The sequence below is a fragment of the Eutrigla gurnardus genome (genome assembly GCF_963514095.1).
Source record: "Eutrigla gurnardus genome assembly, chromosome: 5".
In the NCBI taxonomy this organism is placed as follows: Eukaryota; Metazoa; Chordata; class Actinopteri; order Perciformes; family Triglidae; genus Eutrigla; species Eutrigla gurnardus.
In genome coordinates this window covers 31,159,544-31,181,357 of record NC_139919.1, presented here as the reverse complement: position 1 = coordinate 31,181,357, position 21,814 = coordinate 31,159,544, and the positions used below count along the sequence as shown (strand labels likewise).

The 21,814-nt window shown below is 48.2% G+C and overlaps 4 protein-coding genes across 8 annotated transcripts in view; 2 read left to right on the top strand and 2 right to left on the bottom strand.

Moving 5' to 3' along the window:
* setd7 (SET domain containing 7, histone lysine methyltransferase) overlaps positions 1 to 1,758 on the bottom strand; it is a 6,537-nt gene extending 4,779 nt beyond the window's left edge. The window contains exon 1 of one of the 2 annotated variants that reach the window (XM_084009945.1): positions 1,605 to 1,758. In XM_084009945.1, coding sequence (XP_083866071.1) covers positions 1,605 to 1,644 — 40 coding nt within the window. In that variant the 5' untranslated portion in view covers positions 1,645 to 1,758. The remainder of the gene's footprint in view (positions 1 to 1,604) is intronic. The other variant, XM_084009944.1, reaches the window with a different exon arrangement.
* Positions 1,759 to 2,426: 668 nt separating this feature from the next.
* Positions 2,427 to 3,820, top strand: mgst2 (microsomal glutathione S-transferase 2). Its single transcript, XM_084009960.1, has 4 exons — positions 2,427 to 2,618; positions 3,118 to 3,217; positions 3,357 to 3,509; positions 3,586 to 3,820. The coding sequence occupies exons 1-4, from the start codon at positions 2,558 to 2,560 to the stop codon at positions 3,692 to 3,694; spliced, it is 423 nt and encodes a 140-aa protein (XP_083866086.1). The 5' UTR covers positions 2,427 to 2,557; the 3' UTR covers positions 3,695 to 3,820.
* Positions 3,821 to 4,129: 309 nt separating this feature from the next.
* LOC311013767 (short coiled-coil protein B-like) lies at positions 4,130 to 7,072 on the top strand (the record flags this gene model as incomplete). 3 transcript variants are annotated; one of them, XM_084009956.1, is made up of 4 exons in its annotated part: positions 4,155 to 4,316; positions 5,296 to 5,363; positions 5,454 to 5,534; positions 5,800 to 7,071. In XM_084009956.1, exons 2-4 carry the CDS (start codon positions 5,348 to 5,350, stop codon positions 5,940 to 5,942), a joined length of 240 nt encoding a protein of 79 aa, XP_083866082.1. In that variant the 5' UTR covers positions 4,155 to 4,316; positions 5,296 to 5,347. The 3 variants fall into 3 exon arrangements, with proteins under 3 accessions (XP_083866081.1, XP_083866083.1, XP_083866082.1); XM_084009957.1 differs by having other exon boundaries at positions 4,154 to 5,363; positions 5,800 to 7,072; XM_084009955.1 differs by lacking the exons at positions 5,454 to 5,534; positions 5,800 to 7,071 and having other exon boundaries at positions 4,130 to 4,316; positions 4,923 to 5,351.
* LOC311013755 (alpha-1,3-mannosyl-glycoprotein 4-beta-N-acetylglucosaminyltransferase B) lies at positions 6,450 to 20,907 on the bottom strand. Of its 2 annotated transcripts, none has more exons than XM_084009934.1 (16): positions 20,595 to 20,907; positions 19,221 to 19,400; positions 17,904 to 18,038; positions 17,455 to 17,588; positions 17,123 to 17,169; positions 16,397 to 16,510; positions 15,955 to 16,030; positions 15,563 to 15,677; positions 15,172 to 15,302; positions 14,476 to 14,583; positions 13,320 to 13,513; positions 11,645 to 11,729; positions 11,190 to 11,259; positions 10,563 to 10,675; positions 8,438 to 8,968; positions 6,450 to 7,020 (listed from the first exon to the last, which is right to left on the bottom strand). In XM_084009934.1, the coding sequence occupies exons 1-15, from the start codon at positions 20,683 to 20,685 to the stop codon at positions 8,951 to 8,953; spliced, it is 1,611 nt and encodes a 536-aa protein (XP_083866060.1). In that variant the 5' UTR covers positions 20,686 to 20,907; the 3' UTR covers positions 6,450 to 7,020; positions 8,438 to 8,950. The 2 variants fall into 2 exon arrangements, with proteins under 2 accessions (XP_083866060.1, XP_083866061.1); XM_084009935.1 differs by having other exon boundaries at positions 11,651 to 11,729.
* Between the last annotated feature and the right edge of the window lie 907 nt (positions 20,908 to 21,814).

Sequence of the window (21,814 nt, the reverse complement as noted above, 5' to 3'; positions counted from 1 at the left end):
CAGAGACACACACACACAGAGAGACACACACACACACAGAGACACACACACAGAGACACACACACACACACAGAGAGAGAGACACACAGAGACACACAGAGACACACACACACAGAGACACACACACACACACAGAGAGACACACACACAGAGAGACACACACACACAGAGACACACACACACACACACACACACAGAGACACACACACACACAGAGACACACACACACACACACAGAGACACACACACACACACACACACACACACACACACACACACACAGAGACACACACACACACAGAGACACACACACACACACACAGAGACACACACACACAGAGAGACACACACACACACAGAGACACACACACAGAGACACACACACACACACAGAGAGAGAGACACACAGAGACACACAGAGACACACACACACAGAGACACACACACACACACAGAGAGACACACACACAGAGAGACACACACACACAGAGACACACACACACACACACACACACACAGAGAGAGAAACACACACACACACACACACAGACACACACACACACAGAGACACACACACACACACACAGAGACACACACACACACACACACAGAGACACACACACACACACAGCTCAGTCTCTGAAAGCTGCTTTTCTCGTTGGTGTGATACATTTTGCGACAGAAACTTCGTTCAAATTTTAAAAGTTGCTCCTCTCACTGAGACCTTAAATACTTTTACAAATATTATATATATATATATATATATATATATATATATATATATATATATATATATATATATATATATATATAACTTCACATATATATATATATATATATGTGAAGTTTTCCTCATTCAGATGAAGGTTCAAATCTTGTCAGCTGTTATCTGCTCATTCATACGTCCACCTATAAAGTCCATTCAAACTGTAGATGTACGTGTTTCATTCAACATATTAATCATGTTAGGACGTTTTTAGATGTTGGACTTCCTCTGAAGCTCAACGTCCCACGTGTTTACATGTACAGCAGTGTGGGGAAGCTTTCCAAGCTTCTTTTTTTAAATATAGAAGTTTCACTCTTCGTACATAATTTCAGGTTTCATGTCCTCTCCCATGTAACGTCGCCATGGAAACCAGCAGACGGCCCGTTGGACCGGAGAGGAGGCTGAAGTGAGCTGGTCTCAGACCACAGAAGAAACTAGCTGCTGTGTCTGACCGTTTAAAACCTCCAGCGTTCACACCGGAAGTCTTCTTCTTCAGCAACTACACATGAACGGAAGTGAGACACAAGTATCAAAACACACCGAAGCGCGACAATGTTGCCGGTCCATGTGAACAGCAACGCTGGTGGAACACACACCAGCAACAATGTCGCGCTCCGTGTTGTCGAGTCTTCCCCGGTGTGAAGCGGGACTCTGGCTTCTCCCAGGCCGCCCTCGCGAGCATGTCAGGCGGGTGTGCTTCCTCAGGAAAGTCCCCGGCGCTCGTGGAAGTTACCCAGCAGGCCTAGCGACACGCTGACTGCTGATTCACGACAAAACACCGACTCTCACAAGCAAAGCGACGCGATGTCGCAGGTTGTTGAAACGAGAGGAAGCTTACCTTCCACCACCTCCTCCACGTTCTCCTCATCGCTGTCCATGCTGCAGCAGGCCGCGCGGTGACGTCATGCACACGAGGACACGGCGGGACACCTGCTGGCTTCTGGTCGGAGCGTCAACAAGTCGACTCTCTCTGCTGGCCACCAGGGGGCGACTCCTCTCTGGTTGTATAGAAGTCTATGAGAAAATGGTCCTACTTCTCTCTGCTGGCCACCAGGGGGCGACTCCTCTCTGGTTGTATAGAAGTCTATGAGAAAATGGTCCTACTTCTCTCTTGATGTATTATCTCAGTAAACATTGTAAACATGAGTTTATGGTCTCAATCTCTAGTTTCAAGTCTTCTTCAAGCCAGCATGATGTTCATTTAGTACATTATGGTCCATTTACTGGTTGCAGAAAATCCCAGCTGGTCAACACATAGTCCACACACTGATGGGTGACGTTACCATGACGACATCCAGTTCCGTATACAGTCTGTTGGGTCACCACTTTCATTTAAAGCTGCAGTAACCAACAGTTGAGCACTAGGGGGCACACAACTATCAAAACAAACTCACAGCTGACAAATATGATCACAAACATGTCTAACTGAATCTAACAAACTAGTTAGACAACGCGTGTGTGTGTGTGTGTGTGTGTGTGTGTGTGTGTGTGTGTGTGTGTGTGTGTGTGTGTGTGTGTGTGTGTGTGTGTGTGTAAGATGTTTGATATAAGATGTTATTATATGTAAGATGCAATAACTGTTTGCTCACAAAAAGTAACAGAAGTGATATGGTTTCAGGTTGATCTTCTTCCTGGTTTATCTCCCCCCCCCCCCCCCGGCTACCAGAACAGCATGACAGCACTTGTAGGGGGAGGAGCTTAACGCTGCCTCCCACCAGGAAGTAACACCCGTGTGTTATATGAACTTCACCTGGTACTCCAGGTAAACGTGTGTGAAGACCGTCAGCAGAGATGGGATCTGACCCCCCCGTGTTGTTGGCCGCCGTGTCTCTGCTGTCTGCCCTGCACATGGGTGAGCTACCACGTCATTCTGGTTCAGAGGTGTGGCTGTCAGGCTTCCTACGGGTGCTGGGAATCCTTGAAGACACTTGAATATAAGTGTGGTGTTTTCAAGGTTTGCAAAGTGCTTGGATGTAGAATAAAGGTCTTGAAATGTGTGTTGTATGTGATGACATCTATGATAGAACAGAGAAAAGAAGATCTCCATATTTGAGGGACTGAAAACAGCATTTTGTGACATTTCTTTATGAAAAATGTCTTTTGATGATGAACAGATGATGAAAATAGTTGGTGATTATATTTCTGTGGATCTGTTAGTGGAATTAGTTTTCCTTTCATTTGTGGTCCTTCTGTAAAAAGCTGTCTCCAAACATCATGTTGGTTGTTTAGAGGACAATAACATCTCATTTAATGTGATGAACAAGTGACATCATAAGTAGACAATAAAATGCCTGTAACACTGTACTCTAGTTTTGTGAATGTCTAAAGAGACTCCATCATGTCTCCCCCAGGCTACCTGGCCCGGCGGGTCGGTCTGTCCAGAATGGCCCACAAGGTCCTGCCCCCGTCGGTCACCGGACCACCAGAGTTTGAGAGGACTTTCCGTGCACAGTAGGAGAACCTTTAGGAGTCTTTAGTGTAGAGAAGGTCAATGCATTGATGCAAGTAGAATAATTTGTGTCTCTAATGTGTGGATGTAACAAGCTGTGACATTCAAGCCGACTGTGAGCACTGTGGTGTGTGTTTCCAGTCAGAACTGTGTGGAGGTCTACCCTCTGTTCCTGGCGGCCCTGTGGACCTGCGGGACCTTCTTCCACCAGGAGACGGCGGCCGCAGCAGGACTGGTGTACATCGTGGCCAGACAGATCTACGTCCGTGGATACGTCCAGTCCACCAAGAAGAGGTCTGTTTCCTACTCGTGTGTGTTCTCCGTGTACTACAGTGTGACGGTGTTGACCCGTGTGTTGTCCCGGTTGCAGGTTACCTGGGTTTTACCTCACGTTGGCCGTCGTTGCAGTTCTGTCTCTTCTGGGCTTCGTTGGAATCCTGCGTGAAATACTCCACAAGTACTTTCACCTCCACCTCTGAAGACGTCACCTCCACCTTCATCCACCTGCGTGAGCAGAACGACCAGTTCAACCGGACACCTGTTCATCCAACGCAAACAAGGTTGATTTATCAAAGTGAAATAAACTGTTGTTTTTCCTTTGGCTCTTTTGTGTAACTGTCATTCTTTTTTTTTTAAATAGGTAGTGATGAGACTTTAACACAATTAAAACACTCACAATAATATATCCTCATAAATGACTTGAAAACGTGTTTAGCCCACTATCATGGTAGACGAGTAAAAAATAGAGCCTGGTTTAAAAACAATATGGAATAAAAAAAAAAAATGTAAAATGTATTTCATGCAGGGAAACCTTGTTATTGTTTATTGTGTTGTCAACTATATATATATATATATATATATATGTTACAGTAAAAACGTCTTATCAAAATGTAATGAACTATAATGTAGACTACAGACTGTATGGGGCTGAAGGGCGACATCCTTCCATGGTGCTCTATCGCCCCCTGGCGGCCGCGCGGTGTACTGACGTGCTGCTGGCTAACTGGACACACTGAACACAGGCGGTGGATTTTAAACACACTTTTAATCGTTTCGTCGAAATTCTCATTTCAGCGCAGCGGCTGTATTCCACGTTGTACGGTAAGTCCCGGGATCACGTACTCGTTTAATTACGGTAACGTTTCTGTGTGGCATCTGAAGCAAACGGCATCGGGCTAGCGCGTTAGCATGCTAACAGCTAGCAGCAGCAGGCCTAGCTAACGGTTTGTTTGTTTGTTGTTCCCGCCTCCTCGTGTCTTTAATAGCTAACAATCAGATCTTCACCAGACTTCCAGCTAACAGAAGACTAGATATCTTCATGCGCTTGGTTTCAGTCGTGTGGTAATAAGTCACGTAGCGTCGCTGCTACGCTGCTTCTCTACCTCCTAATGCGAAACTACGTTAACAAAAGTACATTTCCCTCCTGCTGGTGAATATGCGTCCCGTAAATACGGAGCTCGGGTTTATTGTTAATCATCGGGATATTTAGATTAATTCGGCGCACAACAAAATAGCACTTTGTGAACCTTTTTATTAAATTATACCCATTCAGATGAGCTTGTCTGCCGTTAATGTTACCGGCGTTAGTCGCGTTATTTAGGCGGCGATGTTGACGGGAGTCTCGGCCAAGACACACTTCAAAGAGCCATCGTTTTATTGAGTTGCGTCATTGGCGTAACGGAGCAAACAAGTTATCTGGACCACCAGATCCACCAGGAGGACCACCAGATCCACCAGGAGGACCACCAGATCCACCGGGAGGACCACCAGATCCACCGGGAGGACCACCAGATCCACCAGGAGGACCACCAGATCCACCAGGAGGACCACCAGATCCTCCAGGAGGACCACCAGATCCACCGGGAGGACCACCAGATCCACCGGGAGGACCACCAGATCCCCCGGGAGGACCACCAGATCCACCAGGAGGACCACCAGATCCACCAGGAGGATCACCAGATCCACCAGGAGGACCACCAGATCCTCCAGCAGGACCACCAGATCCTCCAGGAGGACCACCAGATCCACCAGGAGCCCGTGAGCATCACTAATAGATTGTTCTGCTTCCTGAACGTTGCAGAGTTCGTAGAGTCGCAGCCCTGCATCCCAAAGAGGAAGACGAGTATTTCACCATGAGCTCAGACGATGGTGAGAGAGACGCGCACACACACACACACACACACACACACACACACACACACACACACACACAGGTTTGACTCCTGTATGTGGCTGCAGGTGACGTGGAGAACCAGGCCGAGCTGGAAGAGAAGACGAGGCTCATTAACCAGGTGTTGGAGCTTCAACACACTTTAGAGGGTACGACACACACACACACACACACACACACACACAGTTTATCTACAAAGCCAGACAATCAAAACATCAACAAATACGTTTTTCTTCCTAGTGAGATTGTTTTTATTGTTATATTTTCATTTTGAACCCAGTGGCCTTAAAGTGTCTTCATAGTTGTTTTATTGTCAAACAGAAATACACGTCTAGCTTCCATAAACCTGGATAATGTTGCTGATGACTGTGTGTGTGTGTGTGTGTGTGTGTGTGTGTGTGTGTGTGTGTTCAGACCTGTCTGCCAGAGTCGATGCCGTCAAAGAAGAGAACCTGAAGCTGAAGTCCGAGAACCAGGTCCTGGGTCAGTACATCGAGAACCTCATGTCTGCCTCCAGTGTCTTCCAGACCACCGACACCAAGAGCAAAAGGAAGTAAGGAGAACCTCGGAGAACCTCTACCTGGAACCCCGTGCACATCCCCCAGAACCAGAAGAACCTGAACCGTGCAGCGATCCGCATCGAGATGGTTCTTCATGGTTGTGCACGAGGAGACACTCCTCAAAGACCAGCTAACGAGCTAACGAGCAGATACGCATGTTTTTTATTTTTCTATAAAGACGCTGAAATACTGAACATGTAGAAATATAACACTCATCAGTGGGCCAGAAAAACAATCCCAGTCCAAATATGGTCACTTCCTTCACTGGCTGCAAAGAGCCTATGATGAAACCGGAGTCCACAAACCCACGGGTGATGTCACCATGACAACCTCGGCTCCTGACAGCCTCCGGTCGTTTCACTGCTCCCAGCGTCCCGTCGTCATGGTGATCACGTCTGGTCAGACGGTCCCGTCGTCATGGTGACCACGTCAGTCAGACGGTGAGGACAGTCGGATTTATTCGTGTTTCCAGGTTAAGTGTTTTCTTCTGAGATGTTCGTATCGTACGCCGTGGTCGTTTCACGTCCTGTTTGTGCTGATGTCGTTGGGAGGGAGATCCACGCCGTGAACAGGATCTCATCCTGGATCCATTACAATCGGAAATCTAAGTGACTTTGAAAAGCCGCCTGGCCCTCTGACATGGAAACATGCAGCCTGAAAACACTAAATACATTTTAAAAGTGGATTTGGACCTCATTATTTATGATCGCATTTAATTCATCTGGGATAATTTTTTATTTTTAAGGCATATTTTTAGAGTCAAACTATTTGTTTGTCCAAAAACAACCGACTGAAGTGATCCCAGGGTGATTTAGTGCCATTTTAACGAGTTTGAAGAAGAGGTTAGTGATCATCAGGACGTGGATGAATGAGATTTCCATATCGTCCCGTTGCTAGGAAACTGTTTATGTTCCACTCTGGTCGACTGTTTCTGTCTTGTGTTTGACCGTTAAACTGACCGATGATGTCTTTAACCCGTAACATTCAACATGCTTTATTTACTTCAGCTCAATGAAGCCCTGATCCTCGTTCATGGACTCTGCTTAACCAGACAGTATTTACACCTCCTCCTCTCCTCCTGTCTCCTCTCCCTCCTTCTCCTCTCTCTTTTTCTCCTCCTGTCTCCTCTCCCTCCTTCTCCTCTCTTTCTATCCTCCTGTCTCCTCTCCCTCCTTCTCCTCTCTTTCTATCCTTCTGTCTCCTCTCCCTCCTTCTCCTCTCTCTTTTTCTCCTCCTGTCTCCTCTCCCTCCTTCTCCTCTCTCTTTCTCTCCTCCTGTCTCCTCTCCCTCCTTCTCCTCTCTCTTTCTATCCTCCTGTCTCCTCTCCCTCCTTCTCCTCTCTCTTTCTCTCTCCTGTCTCCTCTCCCTCCTTCTCCTCTCTCTTTCTCTCTCCTCCTGTCTCCTCTCCCTCCTTCTCCTCTCTCTTTTTCTCCTCCTGTCTCCTCTCCCTCCTTCTCCTCTCTTTCTATCCTCCTGTCTCCTCTCCCTCCTTCTCCTCTCTTTCTCTCCTCCTGTCTCCTCTCCCTCCTTCTCCTCTCTCTTTCTATCCTCCTGTCTCCTCTCCCTCCTTCTCCTCTCTCTTTTTCTCCTCCTGTCTCCTCTCCCTCCTTCTCCTCTCTCTTTCTCTCCTCCTGTCTCCTCTCCCTCCTTCTCCTCTCTCTTTCTATCCTCCTGTCTCCTCTCCCTCCTTCTCCTCTCTCTTTCTCTCTCCTCCTGTCTCCTCTCCCTCCTTCTCCTCTCTCTTTTTCTCCTCCTGTCTCCTCTCCCTCCTTCTCCTCTCTCTTTCTCTCCTCCTGTCTCCTCTCCCTCCTTCTCCTCTCTCTTTCTATCCTCCTGTCTCCTCTCCCTCCTTCTCCTCTCTCTTTCTCTCTCCTCCTGTCTCCTCTCCCTCCTTCTCCTCTCTCTTTTTCTCCTCCTGTCTCCTCTCCCTCCTTCTCCTCTCTCTTTCTCTCCTCCTGTCTCCTCTCCCTCCTTCTCCTCTCCCTCTCCTCCTTCTCCTCTCTCTCTTTCTCTCCTCCTGTCTCCAGTCCCTCCTCCTCCTCTCTTCTGTCCTCCTGTCTCCTGGTTTTGGGGAGGAGTTTTCTTTTTGTTTATTTATTTTCGGTCCTAAGTACACCGTTCAGAAGAAGGCCGTGCATCTCCTGCTAAACTTTTTGTCCGGTGCTGCTAAGTTGGCCATCTGGCTGACACGTAGAAACCGGGTCCAGGAGACTGGGTGTGTGGAGCCGATGCCTGTTCTGGCAGGACTGGTGAAGGCCAGACTGAGGGTGGAACACACCTATTATACAATGATGGACAATGTGCAGGCCTTTACTCATACGTGGGCTGTTGGGGAGGTGCTGTGCTCGGTGGGGGGTGACGGGGAGCTGTTCATCTCTTTTTAATATCTGTTCATTGCTTGGTTTACTGGTTTTCAATGGTTTGTATTTCACATTGTTTGCGGCGAGGTGCATCCCTGAAATAGTGCAATAAAGGGATTTTGAAAACCAAACCTCCTGTCTCCTCTCTCTCCTCCTCCTCCTTCTCTCTCTCTTCCTGCCTCTCCTCCTCATGTCTCTCCTCCTCCTCCTCTCCTCCTCCAATCAGAGGATCACCTGTGTGTTTGGATCTTGTCTGCAGGTGAAACATCACATTGTTCTTTGTGAAACTGGTTTTACGGGTTTTATTTCACATAAAGACCCTGAAGTTAAATAAAGATTTTTCATGAAATAAAGTTTTCCCTTTTGTTACAAAATAGAATACAATAAAATGTGCTGCTTTAACGGTGCATCGTCTGAAAACGCTGAGTCGGCAACAAAGTAAATCCACCAGACCAGACCCCGGATCCCCGTCCAGACCAGACCCCCATAACAACATGTTGACGGTAAACGAGGTCCTCATCCTCCAGAACCACAAACCGTTCAGACTCTGGAATCCTTGGAAATAAAAGTCTGCAGTGACGCTTTCAGTCCAGCAGGGGTAGCAGTCTGTTGTGTGTGTGTGTGTGTGGTTTCCTTTTCTGCTCCTCAGACTGTAATGTGAATCTGAGAGACGGACGAGAGTGAGAGTTACGTAACCTTTAAACACACACACATACTCTCACACACACTCTCACACATACACACACACATACACACACACACTCTCACTCACACACATACGCACACACTCTCACTCACACACATACACATACTCACACACACTCTCACTCACACATACACACATACTCACACACACACATACTCACACGACACACACACTCTCACTCACACACACTCACACATACACACACACTCTCACTCACACACATACGCACACATACTCTCACTCACACACACACATTCTCACACGACACACGCACTCTAACTCACACACACACTCACACATACACACACACTCTCACTCACACACACACTCACACATACGCACACACTCTCACTCACACACACACACACACATACTCACACACACACATACTCTCACACGACACACACACTCTCACTCACACACACACTCACACATACACACACACTCTCACTCACATACACACACACACACACTCTCACACATACTCACACACTCTCACTCACACACACACTCTCACTCACACACACACACACTCACACATACACACACACTCTCACTCACATACACACACACACTCTCACACACACACATACTCACACACACACTCTCACTCACACACATACTCTCACTCACACACATACACACACACTCTCACTCACATACACACACACACACTCTCACACATACTCACACACTCTCACTCACACACACACTCACACACACACACACACACTCTCACACATACTCAGACACTCTCACTCACACACACACACTCTCACTCACACACACACACATACTCTCACTCACACACACACACACACACTCTCACTCACACACACACACACATACTCTCACTCACATACACACACACTCTCACACATACACACACACTCACACATACACACACACTCTCACTCACACACACACACACATACTCTCACTCACACACATACACACACATGCTCACTCACACACATACGCACACACTCTCACACACACACACACTCACACACACACACATACTCTCACTCACATACACACACACTCACACATACACACACACTCTCACTCACACACACACACACATACTCTCACTCACACACACACACACACATACTCTCACTCACACACACACATGCTCACTCACACACATACGCACACACTCTCACACACACACACACACACTCACACATACACACAGACTCTCACTCACACACACACACACATACTCTCACTCACACACATACACACACACACACATACTCACTCGCACACATACGCACACACTCTCACTCACACACTCACTCACACATTCACACACTCACACATACACACGCACACACACACTCACTCACACATTCATACACACACACACGCACACACACACGCACACACTCTCACTCACACACATACACACACGCACGCACACACACACACACTCTCACACATACACACACTCACACACTCTCACTCACACACATACACACTCTCACTCACACATACACACACACACACTCTCACTCACACACGTACACACTCACACACACACACCTCGCTCAGGACGGCCCAGACGTCGGCGTCGGCGTGGACCACCAGGCGCAGCGCTGAGACCGGCTGCAGGACTTCCTGGATGTTGCCCTCAGCGACGCCGTTCTGGAACGCAGCTGAAACCACAAACACACAGACGATGACGTCTCGTTTCACGATGTTTACTGGCTTTCACAAATCAAAATCATTTAATTCCGATATTCCAGCAGTGAGAGGTGTGTGTGCGTTGTTATGCGAGCCTCTACGTGCTCCCTCTGTATGTGTTGTTATGCGAGCCTCTCCGTGCCCCCTCTGTGTGTGTTGTTATGCGAGCCTCTCCGTGCTCCCTCTGTATGTGTTGTTATGCGAGCCTCTCCGTGCTCCCTCTGTGTGTGTTGTTATGCGAGCCTCTCCATGCTCCCTCTGTGTGTGTTGTTATGCGAGCCTCTCCATGCTCCCTCTGTGTGTGTTGTTATGCGAGCCTCTCCGTGCTCCCTCTGTGTGTGTTGTTATCGTTTACAGGAGATCATCGGGGGTTTGTTTGCCAGATTCAAAGAGAAAATTAAACTATCTCTGGAAGCAGCGAGCCAATCACAGCTCTCCGATCTTCAACCACGACTCAGCAGATTGATCGGTAACTGATGTATTTACCGATGATGATGAAGCCGCTGTCAGACTCTTTGTAGGAGGAAGACGCCGCTAGCTTGTCTCGCGCTGCCGCCTGAAGGAAGAGACAATAACACACACACACACATAAAGGGGTGTGGTTATAAGCATCTGTCTGTCTTATTTCCAGAGACAGGATGGAGGCGGGACATGGTATTGGTGATGCTATCCATTATTCTGACACCGTTGTCATGACGACACCACGAATAATCCATGTTGTCTCACCTGGGGTTTCCCTTCTTATCTTCCAAGTTTGTGTAAAGTTACTAAAGTTCCCCGTTAGTGTGAAGAGACACACACACACACACACTCACACACACACACACACTCTCTCTCTCTCTCTCACACACACACACACACACACACACACACACACACACACACACACACACACACACACACACACACACACACACACTCACACACTCACACACACACACACTCACGTTGCCTGGCAGCACCTCCACCGTGGTGTTGGTGAGCTGGTCTCCTCTGGTCTCGATGTTCCCGCTGCGGAACAGAAACCTGCACAGATGACATCATACAGGTGATCATCATGACTTTTACTTTAGTTCTATTTGGATAAATTCATCTTGCTAGTTTATTTGTTCATCGTTTATGCTTTCATGATCTGTCAGGACCAGCTGGTCCCAGGTCTGCTTTCTGGTCTGGTGGACTCTAAATTGACCTGTCAATCAGCAGGTAAGCCCCGCCCCCTAAAGCATCCCTTATCAGTTAGAACCCTAACCCTAAAAAAAGAAAAAACAAAAAGCTTCTGTTTTATTTAGTGTTCTGAGAAAATGAGCCGTTTGAAAAACGTTATGTTTCCTGTCAAAGATGATGAAACCAGCGGATCTATTTCAGGACGTTTCCTCATCAACTACAGTTGCAACATGTTGCTGACTTAGACAGCAACATGTTGCAACTGTAGTTGCAACATGTTGCAACTGACTGCAGGTGTGGTGAACCACGCTGCACGTTACACCAGATGAAATCTTTAAGTTCATCGTGATGAGTCATCAGCGCTGCATTCACCCTCAGGAGCACTTGTTGGTCTAAGGAGGTCCAACACCGCTTCAACGTCACACAGCAGAACAAACAGCCTGCAGACGCACAACAGACGCACAACAGACACACCACAGACGCACCACAGACACACAACAGACACACAACAGACACACAACAGACACACCACAGACGCACAACAGACGCACAACAGACACACCACAGACGCACCACAGACGCACCACAGACACACAACAGACACACCACAGACGCACCACCGACACACACAACAGACGCACCACAGACACACAACAGACACACCACAGACACACAACAGACGCACCACAGACACACCACAGACACACCACAGACACACAACAGACGCACCACCGACACACACAACAGACGCACCACAGACACACCACAGACACACCACAGACACACAACAGACGCACAACAGACGCACCACAGACACACAACAGACACACCACAGACGCACAACAGACACACCACAGACACACAACAGACACACCACAAACACACAACAGACACACAACAGACGCACCACAAACACACAACAGACGCACCAGACACCACAGATGCACAACAGACACACCACAGACGCACAACAGCCGGCTGCAGAAACCCCAGCAGGTGCATCGACCTACGTACCACCTTTCCAGCCCCCCCCCTTCTCGGTTCGAGGATTTCCTCCGGTTCTGAAAAGTGAAGCCTACGCTGAAGTGCCTTAAAACTGTCATTCCCTCTCCCTGCTGATTGACAGGTCCATTTAGAGTCCACCAGACCAGAAAGCAGGGGCTGCTTTAGGGGCGGGGCTTACCTGCTGATTGACAGGTCCATTTAGAGTCCACCAGACCAGAAAGCAGGGGCTGCTTTAGGGGGCGGGGCTTACCTGCTGATTGACAGGTCACTACCAATGCTAGTTAGCTACTAAGATGACTTTAACACTTCGCTGTAAAGTTGACCTTGAATCATGAAGCTAACTTTGTTAGCAGCTTCACACCAGGATGGTGCCGTCACCATGACAACGTCCACTTCCTGTATGCAGTCTGACATGTTACCTTTATATAGGAAGCTGTTCCCACTGACCTGGACACGTGGATGGGCTGAGGGAAGCTGAAGAGGATGTGGTCCCCCCGGGCCGGTGTGAGGGCCCAGAAGAAGTCCTGACCCTGGTAGGCCCTCTCCAGACTGTGCTGCTGGTAATGTGTCAGGCTGCTGCTCAGAACCGCTTCTGGGTTTCTGTGGGCCTGGTACAGGATCTGCTTCCCAAAGTCTTTATCCTGAGGGGGGAGGGCAGAAACCGGATCAGGATCGTTCTCGAGTCCCAGACATGTATTTGTAAGTGTGACTTCTCATGTTCCAACTCCGATGATTGTAGTTCCCGACATGTTAATAGCATTGTGCCGTCAGTGATAAACCCTGTTTATGTCTTTATAATATCAGCCTGAACTTCCACAGAACTTCACCTGACCCATCCCTCCAATAAAGATGTAACTCTGAATCAATGTGATGAATCAGATCGCAACAGAGAGCAGCCACACCCGCTTGGTTCACATCGTCAGTCAACATCTCCACCTCTTCCATCCACACAGGCCGGCCGGATCAGGCAATTATATGCATGTTTAGAGATATTCTACAGTTGGACTGATGAATTATAACCTCATTTCTCAACAAAGCCCTTTTCAGGGCTCCTCCACCTTCTCCAAAGTCACATTCAAGCACTTATCAAGCATTTCCAGGTGCATTTCCATGCTTTTCCAGCCCCTTCCAGCTGTGGTAAACTCCATATTTGTATCAATCCAATGGTCAGTATTCAGTCTACTTATGATGTCACTTGTTCATCACATTAAATGAGATGTTATTGTCCTCTAAACAACCAACATGATGTTTGGAGACAGCTTTTTACAGAAGGACCACAAATGAAAGGAAAACTAATTCCACTAACAGATCCACAGAAATATAATCACCAACTATTTTCATCATCTGTTCATCATCAAAAGGCATTTTTCATAAAGAAATGTCAGAAAATGCTGTTTTCAGTCCCTCAGATATGGAGATCTTCTTTCCTCTGTTCTATCATAGATGTCATCACATACAACACACATTTCAAGCACTTTAGTCTAAATCCAAGACCTTTTCAAACCTTGGAAACACCACACTAAACATTCAAGTGTTTTTAAGGATTTCCAGCACCGTAGCGACTGTTCTAAGCCTCAGTATGACGGGATGAGGAAACGCTCACCTTCAGACGCTGCAGCTTGCCGGGCAGCGAGGAGTGGAGGCCGACGTGCTGGAACAGCGAGGGCCTGATCCTCCTCTTCAGCAAGGCCTTCTGGGTATTGCAGTGTTTCTGGAGGAGGCAACACGCCGTCATAAAGAAACATTATCATGTATTACCGAACGAGCTAGTCTCGAACAGAAAAGATACGCAAAATAAACACGAAGCTCAAGAATGTGAGGGCGTCTGTTTGATCTGATTTTAACGTGTTTTTATCTCGTAGCTCAAATCAAAGATCAGATTAATGTTTGTGTTGTTATCAAAGGTCAGATTAAGGTTTGTGTTGTTATCAAAGATCAGATTAATGTTTGTGTTGTTATCAAAGGTCAGATTAATGTTTGTGTTGTTATCAAAGGTCAGATTAAGGTTTGTGTTGTTATCAAAGGTCAGATTAATGTTTGTGTTGTTATCAAAGGTCAGATTAAGGTTTGTGTTGTTATCAAAGGTCAGATTAATGTTTGTGTTGTTATCAAAGGTCAGATTAAGGTTTGTGTTGTTATCAAAGATCAGATTAATGTTTGTGTTGTTATCAAAGGTCAGATTAAGGTTTGTGTTGTTATCAAAGATCAGATTAATGTTTGTGTTGTTATCAAAGGTCAGATTAATGTTTGTGTTGTTATCAAAGGTCAGATTAATGTTATCGTATTTAAGGTGACGTACTGCGTCTCTCTCCGGGCTGCAGACCTTCACCCACAGGATGTGATCCAGCAGCCAGTCGATGGGTTTGTCTCTGTGGAACATGAGGAAGAAGTCCACGACCATCGGGAGGTCCACGCTGCGAAACATCTTCCCTGGAGGTCACACACACACACACACACACACACACACACACACACAGTTAATTCCCAGTGTACACTACACGCACACACACACACACACACACACACACACACACACACACACACACACACACACACACACACACACACACACATACACACACACACACATACACACACACACACACACACACACACACACACACACACACACACACACACACACATACACATACACACACACACACACACACACACACACACACACACACCTATGAACCCGAGCTGGGAGAACTCCAGGAACAGCCAGCGGTCGGAGTCTTGTTGGGCGGCGGCGGTCTTCATGTCGTTGAAGTAGCCGGCCTTCGCCACCACGTCATCCTCCAACTGGGACACACACACACACACACACACACACACAGGAAGTCATCATCACATGCAGGTCGGTCATGTGACACCTCTCTTTCTTTGAGTGTGTGACATCACAATTATTCAACACAACAATTGTTTCAAGCAGTCAAATCACACATGTGTGATTCACCGCTACACACATTCTGACTTCCTGTCAGTCCGAATGTGTGTGTGTGTGTGTGTGTGTGTGTGTGTGTGTGTGTGTGTGTGTGTGTGTGTGTGTGTGTGTCTGCAAAGGTCACATGCATCCTACCTGGACGTAGTAGGTCCCTTTGTCCTGAGCGTACAGCATCAGGAAGCTGAAGTCCAGGTTCTGCTTTGTTCGCCATCTGACAAAAGAAAAGGTGAAAACAAACAAAGGTGAATGTTTGACTACCTGGACAGGTAGAATCACATCCTCCTCCACCTTCTCATTCAAGCACTTTCCAAGCATTTCAAGGTGCATTTCCATGCTTTTCCAGCCCCTTCCAGCTGTGGTAAACTCCATATTTGTACCAATCCAATGGTCAGTATTCAGTCTACTTATTATGTCACTTGTTCATCACATTAAATGAGATGTTATTGTCCTCTAAACAACCAACATGATGTTTGGAGACAGCTTTTTACAGAAGGACCACAAATGAAAGGGAACTAACTGGACAAACCACTGACGAAGCAGAAAAGCAGAATGAAGAGTAAAGACGTGGTGAATGTACTTGACTCGGTCCTTGGAGTCTCCGAAGGTCTCCTTGATGGTGTTGAAGTCCGGGTAGTAAAACTGAGGAGGAGACACGACCTCCAACAGGCCGGACTGGACCTCCTGAGGGAACCTACAAGGAAACACCACCATTCAGCACTTACATCAGCATTAAACCACCAGGAACCCAGACCCTGTCCTGTCTGGGTTCATGACATCATCATGACATCTACAGAGGTGCTCGGTGGATTTCACCAAGCTGGATCCACTGGATCCAGCAGGACCCACGTGGGCTGGTTCACCACAGCTGGAGGAACCAGAATAAAGTATTGATCTGTGATTTAATATCAATAACCAGATGAAAAGGATGCTGAAATAACTCCATCATGATGGTGATCAGTAAAAAAGTGCTGAGTCATGCTTTGTTAGGTCTGTCTGCAAGACCACAAGATAACTACTGTTAAAACGCTGGTTTTCTGAATGGAGTCTGGTTGATGGTGCTAGGCTACGCTAACATTGTAGCTGCTCCATCAACACTCCATATAAGGTCATCTAGACATAAATACAGCAGAGACCTTGTTGTTTGGACCACAGACAGTCTCTGGTTCCTCCACATAGTCTGGTCTGGTCTCTGGACTAAGAGTGAAACCCCCTGCAGTCAGCTAAAAGAAAAGAGGAACCTGGGCGAGGTGCTGATACAGACTGGATCACGCTTCCAGTGAGTCATGACTGATGGTTCACTCACTTCTTCCTGATGGAGTCCGCTACGCTGGCGACGTAGTCCGAGTCCGTCTGGGGGAGAAAACGGACAACGTCAGTGCATTCGAGATTCCTGGTTAGTCGATACCAAACCGAGGGGCCGAGGTCTCGGGAGGTGAGACGGTCTCGACCAGACCAGACCCCTGAAAAACCGGTTCTCATTGATACGGGGTTGCGTACTCTGTAACCGAAGCCTCACAAACATGATCTTAAACACACCTTGGGGGTGTAAGTTGTGGTGAAACCAGTCAGACGAGTCCCTAAAACTAGACCAGATTACTGTTTGCCTGCCTGAGGGAACTCATCTGTGGGTCTAACCTCAGCGACAAAGACAACGATGAGCAGGTCCTGCTGCTGCGCCGGCGTCAGGCCGTACAGCAGCGAGCTGAGGGTGCTGCTCAGGTAGCTCTGCTTGTCCCGCTTCACCGTAGGGATCCCCAGCACCATGGACACTGAGGACACACACACACACACATGTTTACACACATGTTTACACACACACACACACGTCTTTACATACACACACACACACGTCTTTACATACACACACACACACGTCTTTACATACACACACACACACGTCTTTACATACACACACACACACATGTTTACCAACATGTTTACACACACACACACGTCTTTACATACACACAGGTGAAGAGGAAGAACACACTTTACAAGGTGTGATGTTGAGGGTTCTCTATGGAATAAAGATCATATATAATCATATCATAAACAGTAAAGGTGTGTGTGTCGGGGCTCCAGACCTCCACGGCGGTACCGTCCCAGGACCACGTGGGGGCGGAGCCTGTCTGCATGCTGTCTCAGGTGAGGCAGGTACAGGTAGATGTTGGGCTGGAGGAGTCGGCTGAAGGAGTCGTTGGTCTGCTGCCTTAATGGTTCTGTAAGAGGAGCGAGGAGAGGAGGGGAGGAGAGGAGGAGAGGAGGGGAGGAGGAGAGGAGGGGATGAGGAGAGGAGGGGAGGAGAGGAGGGGATGAGGAGAGGAGGGGAGGAGAGGAGGGGATGAGGAGAGGAGAGGAGGGGAGGAGAGGAGGGGAAGAGAGGAGAGGAGATAAGGGGAGGAGGAGAGGAGAGGAGGAGGAGAGGAGAGGAGGGGAGGAGAGGAGGGGAGGAGGAGAGGAGAGGAGGGGATGAGGAGAGGAGAGAATGAGGAGAGGAGGGGAGGGGAGGAGAGGAGAGGAGGGAGGAGAGGAGGGCAGGAGAGGAGGGGAAGAGAGGAGAGGAGAGGAGGGAGGAGGAGAGGAGAGGAGGGGAGGAGGGGAGGAGGAGAGGAGAGGAGGAGAGGAGGAGAGGAGAGGAGAGGAGGAGAGAGGAGAGGAGAGGAGGAGAGGAGGAGGAGAGGAGAAGAGGAGGAGGAGATGAGGGGAGGAGAAGAGGAGAGGAGGAGGAGAGGAGGAGAGGAGAGGAGGGGAGGAGAGGAGGAGGGGAGGAGGAGGAGAAGAGGAGAGGAGGAGGAGAGGAGGGGAGGAGGAGAGGAGGAGGAGAGGAGGGGAGGAGGAGAGGAGGAGAGGAGGAGAGGGGAGGAGAAGGAGAGGGGAGGAGAGGAGGGAGGAGAGCAGGAGAGGAGAGGGGGGAGGAGAGGAGGGGAGGAGGAGGAGAGGGGAGGAGGAGGGAGGAGAGGGGGAGGAGGAGAGGAGGGAGGAGAGGAGGAGAGGAGGGAGAGGAGGAGGAGAGGAGGAGAGGAGGGGAGGAGGAGGAGAGGGGAGGAGGGAAGAGAGGGGGGAGGAGGAGAGGAGGGAGGAGAGGAGGGAGGAGAGGGGGGAGGAGAGGAGGGGAGGAGGAGGAGAGGAGGAGGAGGAGAGGGGAGGAGGGAGGAGAGGGGGGAGGAGGAGAGGAGGGAGGAGAGGAGGAGAGGAGGAGGAGAGGAGGAGGAGAGGAGGGGAGGATCGTGATGAATCTCCATCAGGAGAACTAGAAGAAGCTGTCGAGCTCATTATCGCAGTGGAGACGGAAAATATAAGAAATAAAACTCAAGTAAACATCGTCTCAGGACACAAATATTGTAAAAGTGCCTCTTTTCAAGGTTTTACTGATGATTACCAGGATGGATCATGTAAGCTACCTGTGGGTTTGGCGGTGGCGGTGATGGTGGCGTTGCAGGTGGCGTTGCAGGTGGCGTTGGTGGACGCGTTCCTCAGCTGGTCCAGGATGCTGCTGAGGTCCCTGCTGACCCGGCCTCCCAAGTCCTCGGCCACCAGCAGACGCTCGTACAGGGTCTGCAGGTCTGGAACCGCCGGAGAACCTGGAGACCAAGGCAGAAGACGTTCCATCTTCTTTTCTCTGTTCTATCATACATGTCATCATATAGAACACACATCCAAGCACTTTATTCTAAATCCAAGACCTTTCAAACCTTGAAACACCACACTAAAATTCAAGTGTTTTCAAGGATTTCCAGCACCCGTACCAACCCTGGAGTTAAATGTCATGTGTGTTGACAGTAAAAAAACACACAAACCCTGCACGGGTGGATGTTTACAATGCTAAGACATTACAATACTCACAAGATTCATATTTTAATTCTATTTTATCACAATTTCTCACCATAATAAACAAACAGGAAGATTTATATTTGATTATTATAGGTTGTATTCATGTTCAGGTGGATTTTTGGACATATTTCCATTTTGTAAGAACATGGTTTGGTATGAAATCATTTCGGGGACCCCTGCAGTAACTCTGCGGACCCACTAGGGGTCCCGGACCCCTGTTGAAGGTCTCTGGTCTGGAAGTCCAGACAACAAACGTTTACCTTTGTCGCCTCCATGAGTTACTTGTGATGTCACCACATTACAGAAGGAGAGATGGTCCACAAAAACAAGGGGCGGGGCTAACCTGCTGATTGACAGGTTGCTACCACGCTACCAATGCTAGCTAGCTACTAAGATGACTTTGACACTTGGCTGTAAAGTTGACCTTGTTTCACACCAGAATCCACATGGATCCACATGGATCCAGATCCAGTTCATCAGATCCAACTGCTTAACGTTCACCCACGGTTGCAAAAAAAAATCCAAGATGGCGACGGATAAATTCCAAGATGGCGACGGGACAAGTAGAGGCTTCAAACCAGCGGGTGACGTAGGGAGGACTACGTCCTCTAACGGTCGGACCACCTGACTCAACCTGCTGAACCAGGTCTGTTTGATGTGTTCACTTAAAGCTCAAAGGTGGTCCCTGAGCTGGATCCCGGATTCCCGGGACTGACCCGGACTCAGAGGACCCGTTTAAGGTCCACACAGAACAGTTGACAGTATCAAGTCTCAATAATGAAATCATGCGAGATACCGTTAATCAGATGCGCGTGTTTAGGTCATTTACGGTAAGTTACCTACCAGAATCAGTATTTCTGCCCCCCCCCCCCCCCCCCCCCCCCAAAAAAAGTTATTTGTACAAAAAAACTTTTCTGGCGGTCATTGAAGCCCACGTGACTTACCTCCATCACCGGGGGTCGATTTAATCCACGTCAGCGACACGACGCACGCGACGGCGAGCAGACATCTGAACCTGAGCGAGTAAAGCCTCATTTCACCTCATCGCGTTGCTCGGAGACAGACCGGGTCCGGGTTTAGTGTGCCGAGTCCGGCTCGCTGCCACCTGTGCTTCCCTGCGGGGTCTGGGGGTCCCGGAGGGGAGCGGGTCCCGGAGTGGAGCGGGTCCAGGTGAGGCGCAGGTAAACGTCTTATACTAACAGTTGTGACTTTTCCTGAAGTGCCGAGACAAGAAGCGTGTGTGTCGTCATCACCTCTCCGTGGCGTCACTGTCACTTTCAGAGGACGCTTCCTCGCGCTGACCGGCCGCTGGTAGCAGGTGCGACGGCGCTGACGGGAGGGCGACAGCGCCCTCTGCTGGCGGAGCGAGAGAACGCAGGCCCCCGTCGTCGGGAGCGTCCGTGAACGCACCACAGCACATTTTTATACGTTTGAAAACACGTTAAAGCGACAAAAGGGTCATTTGTATTGAATATGAGATTTTTATAATATAATTTAACAGTTTAAAAACATCGAGAGCGTTGCTGTAGTCACGAGTATTTACTTTTTTTACTGTGTTTTTTGAATATCAATTTTTTACACTGGGCTGTGACGTTATTTTATGACGTTTCAATGACACGTTAGTCACTTTGGATGAGCGTTACGTTTTACAAAGTCTTCCGGCGTGGATCTCCATGAATTAATGTAATCCGCGTTGTTACGGAGTGTGAAGCCAGTGTGACGTGATGACGTGTGTATATATACGTCAGTCCCGCGGTTAGCAGCATCGGGGATGTAGCTCAGTGGTAGAGCGCATGCTTTGCATGTATGAGGCCCCGGGTTCAATCCCCGGCATCTCCACTCCTTTTAAACATCTTTATTTAAACCGACAAAGAACCGGAAATGTGTTCTCCGTTTGAATTTAAGAAGCTGGAACGTTTTAATTCACGGATTTGAAGGTGGAACCAGGTTTAGTGTGTAGGGTTCGGAACCTCCTCAGACCTGAGCTCTTTAGTGTGCATTTTAATTTCTCTTTGCTATTCAGGTTTATATACTGATACATATAAACCTCATCTTGACTTGAACGAATGTGAGATTAAATAAACCCGACTCTTTAATTTTATTGATTTGTATTATTTTATTTATTTAAAAGTATTTCTTTTTCATATCCATTTTGATTTGATTT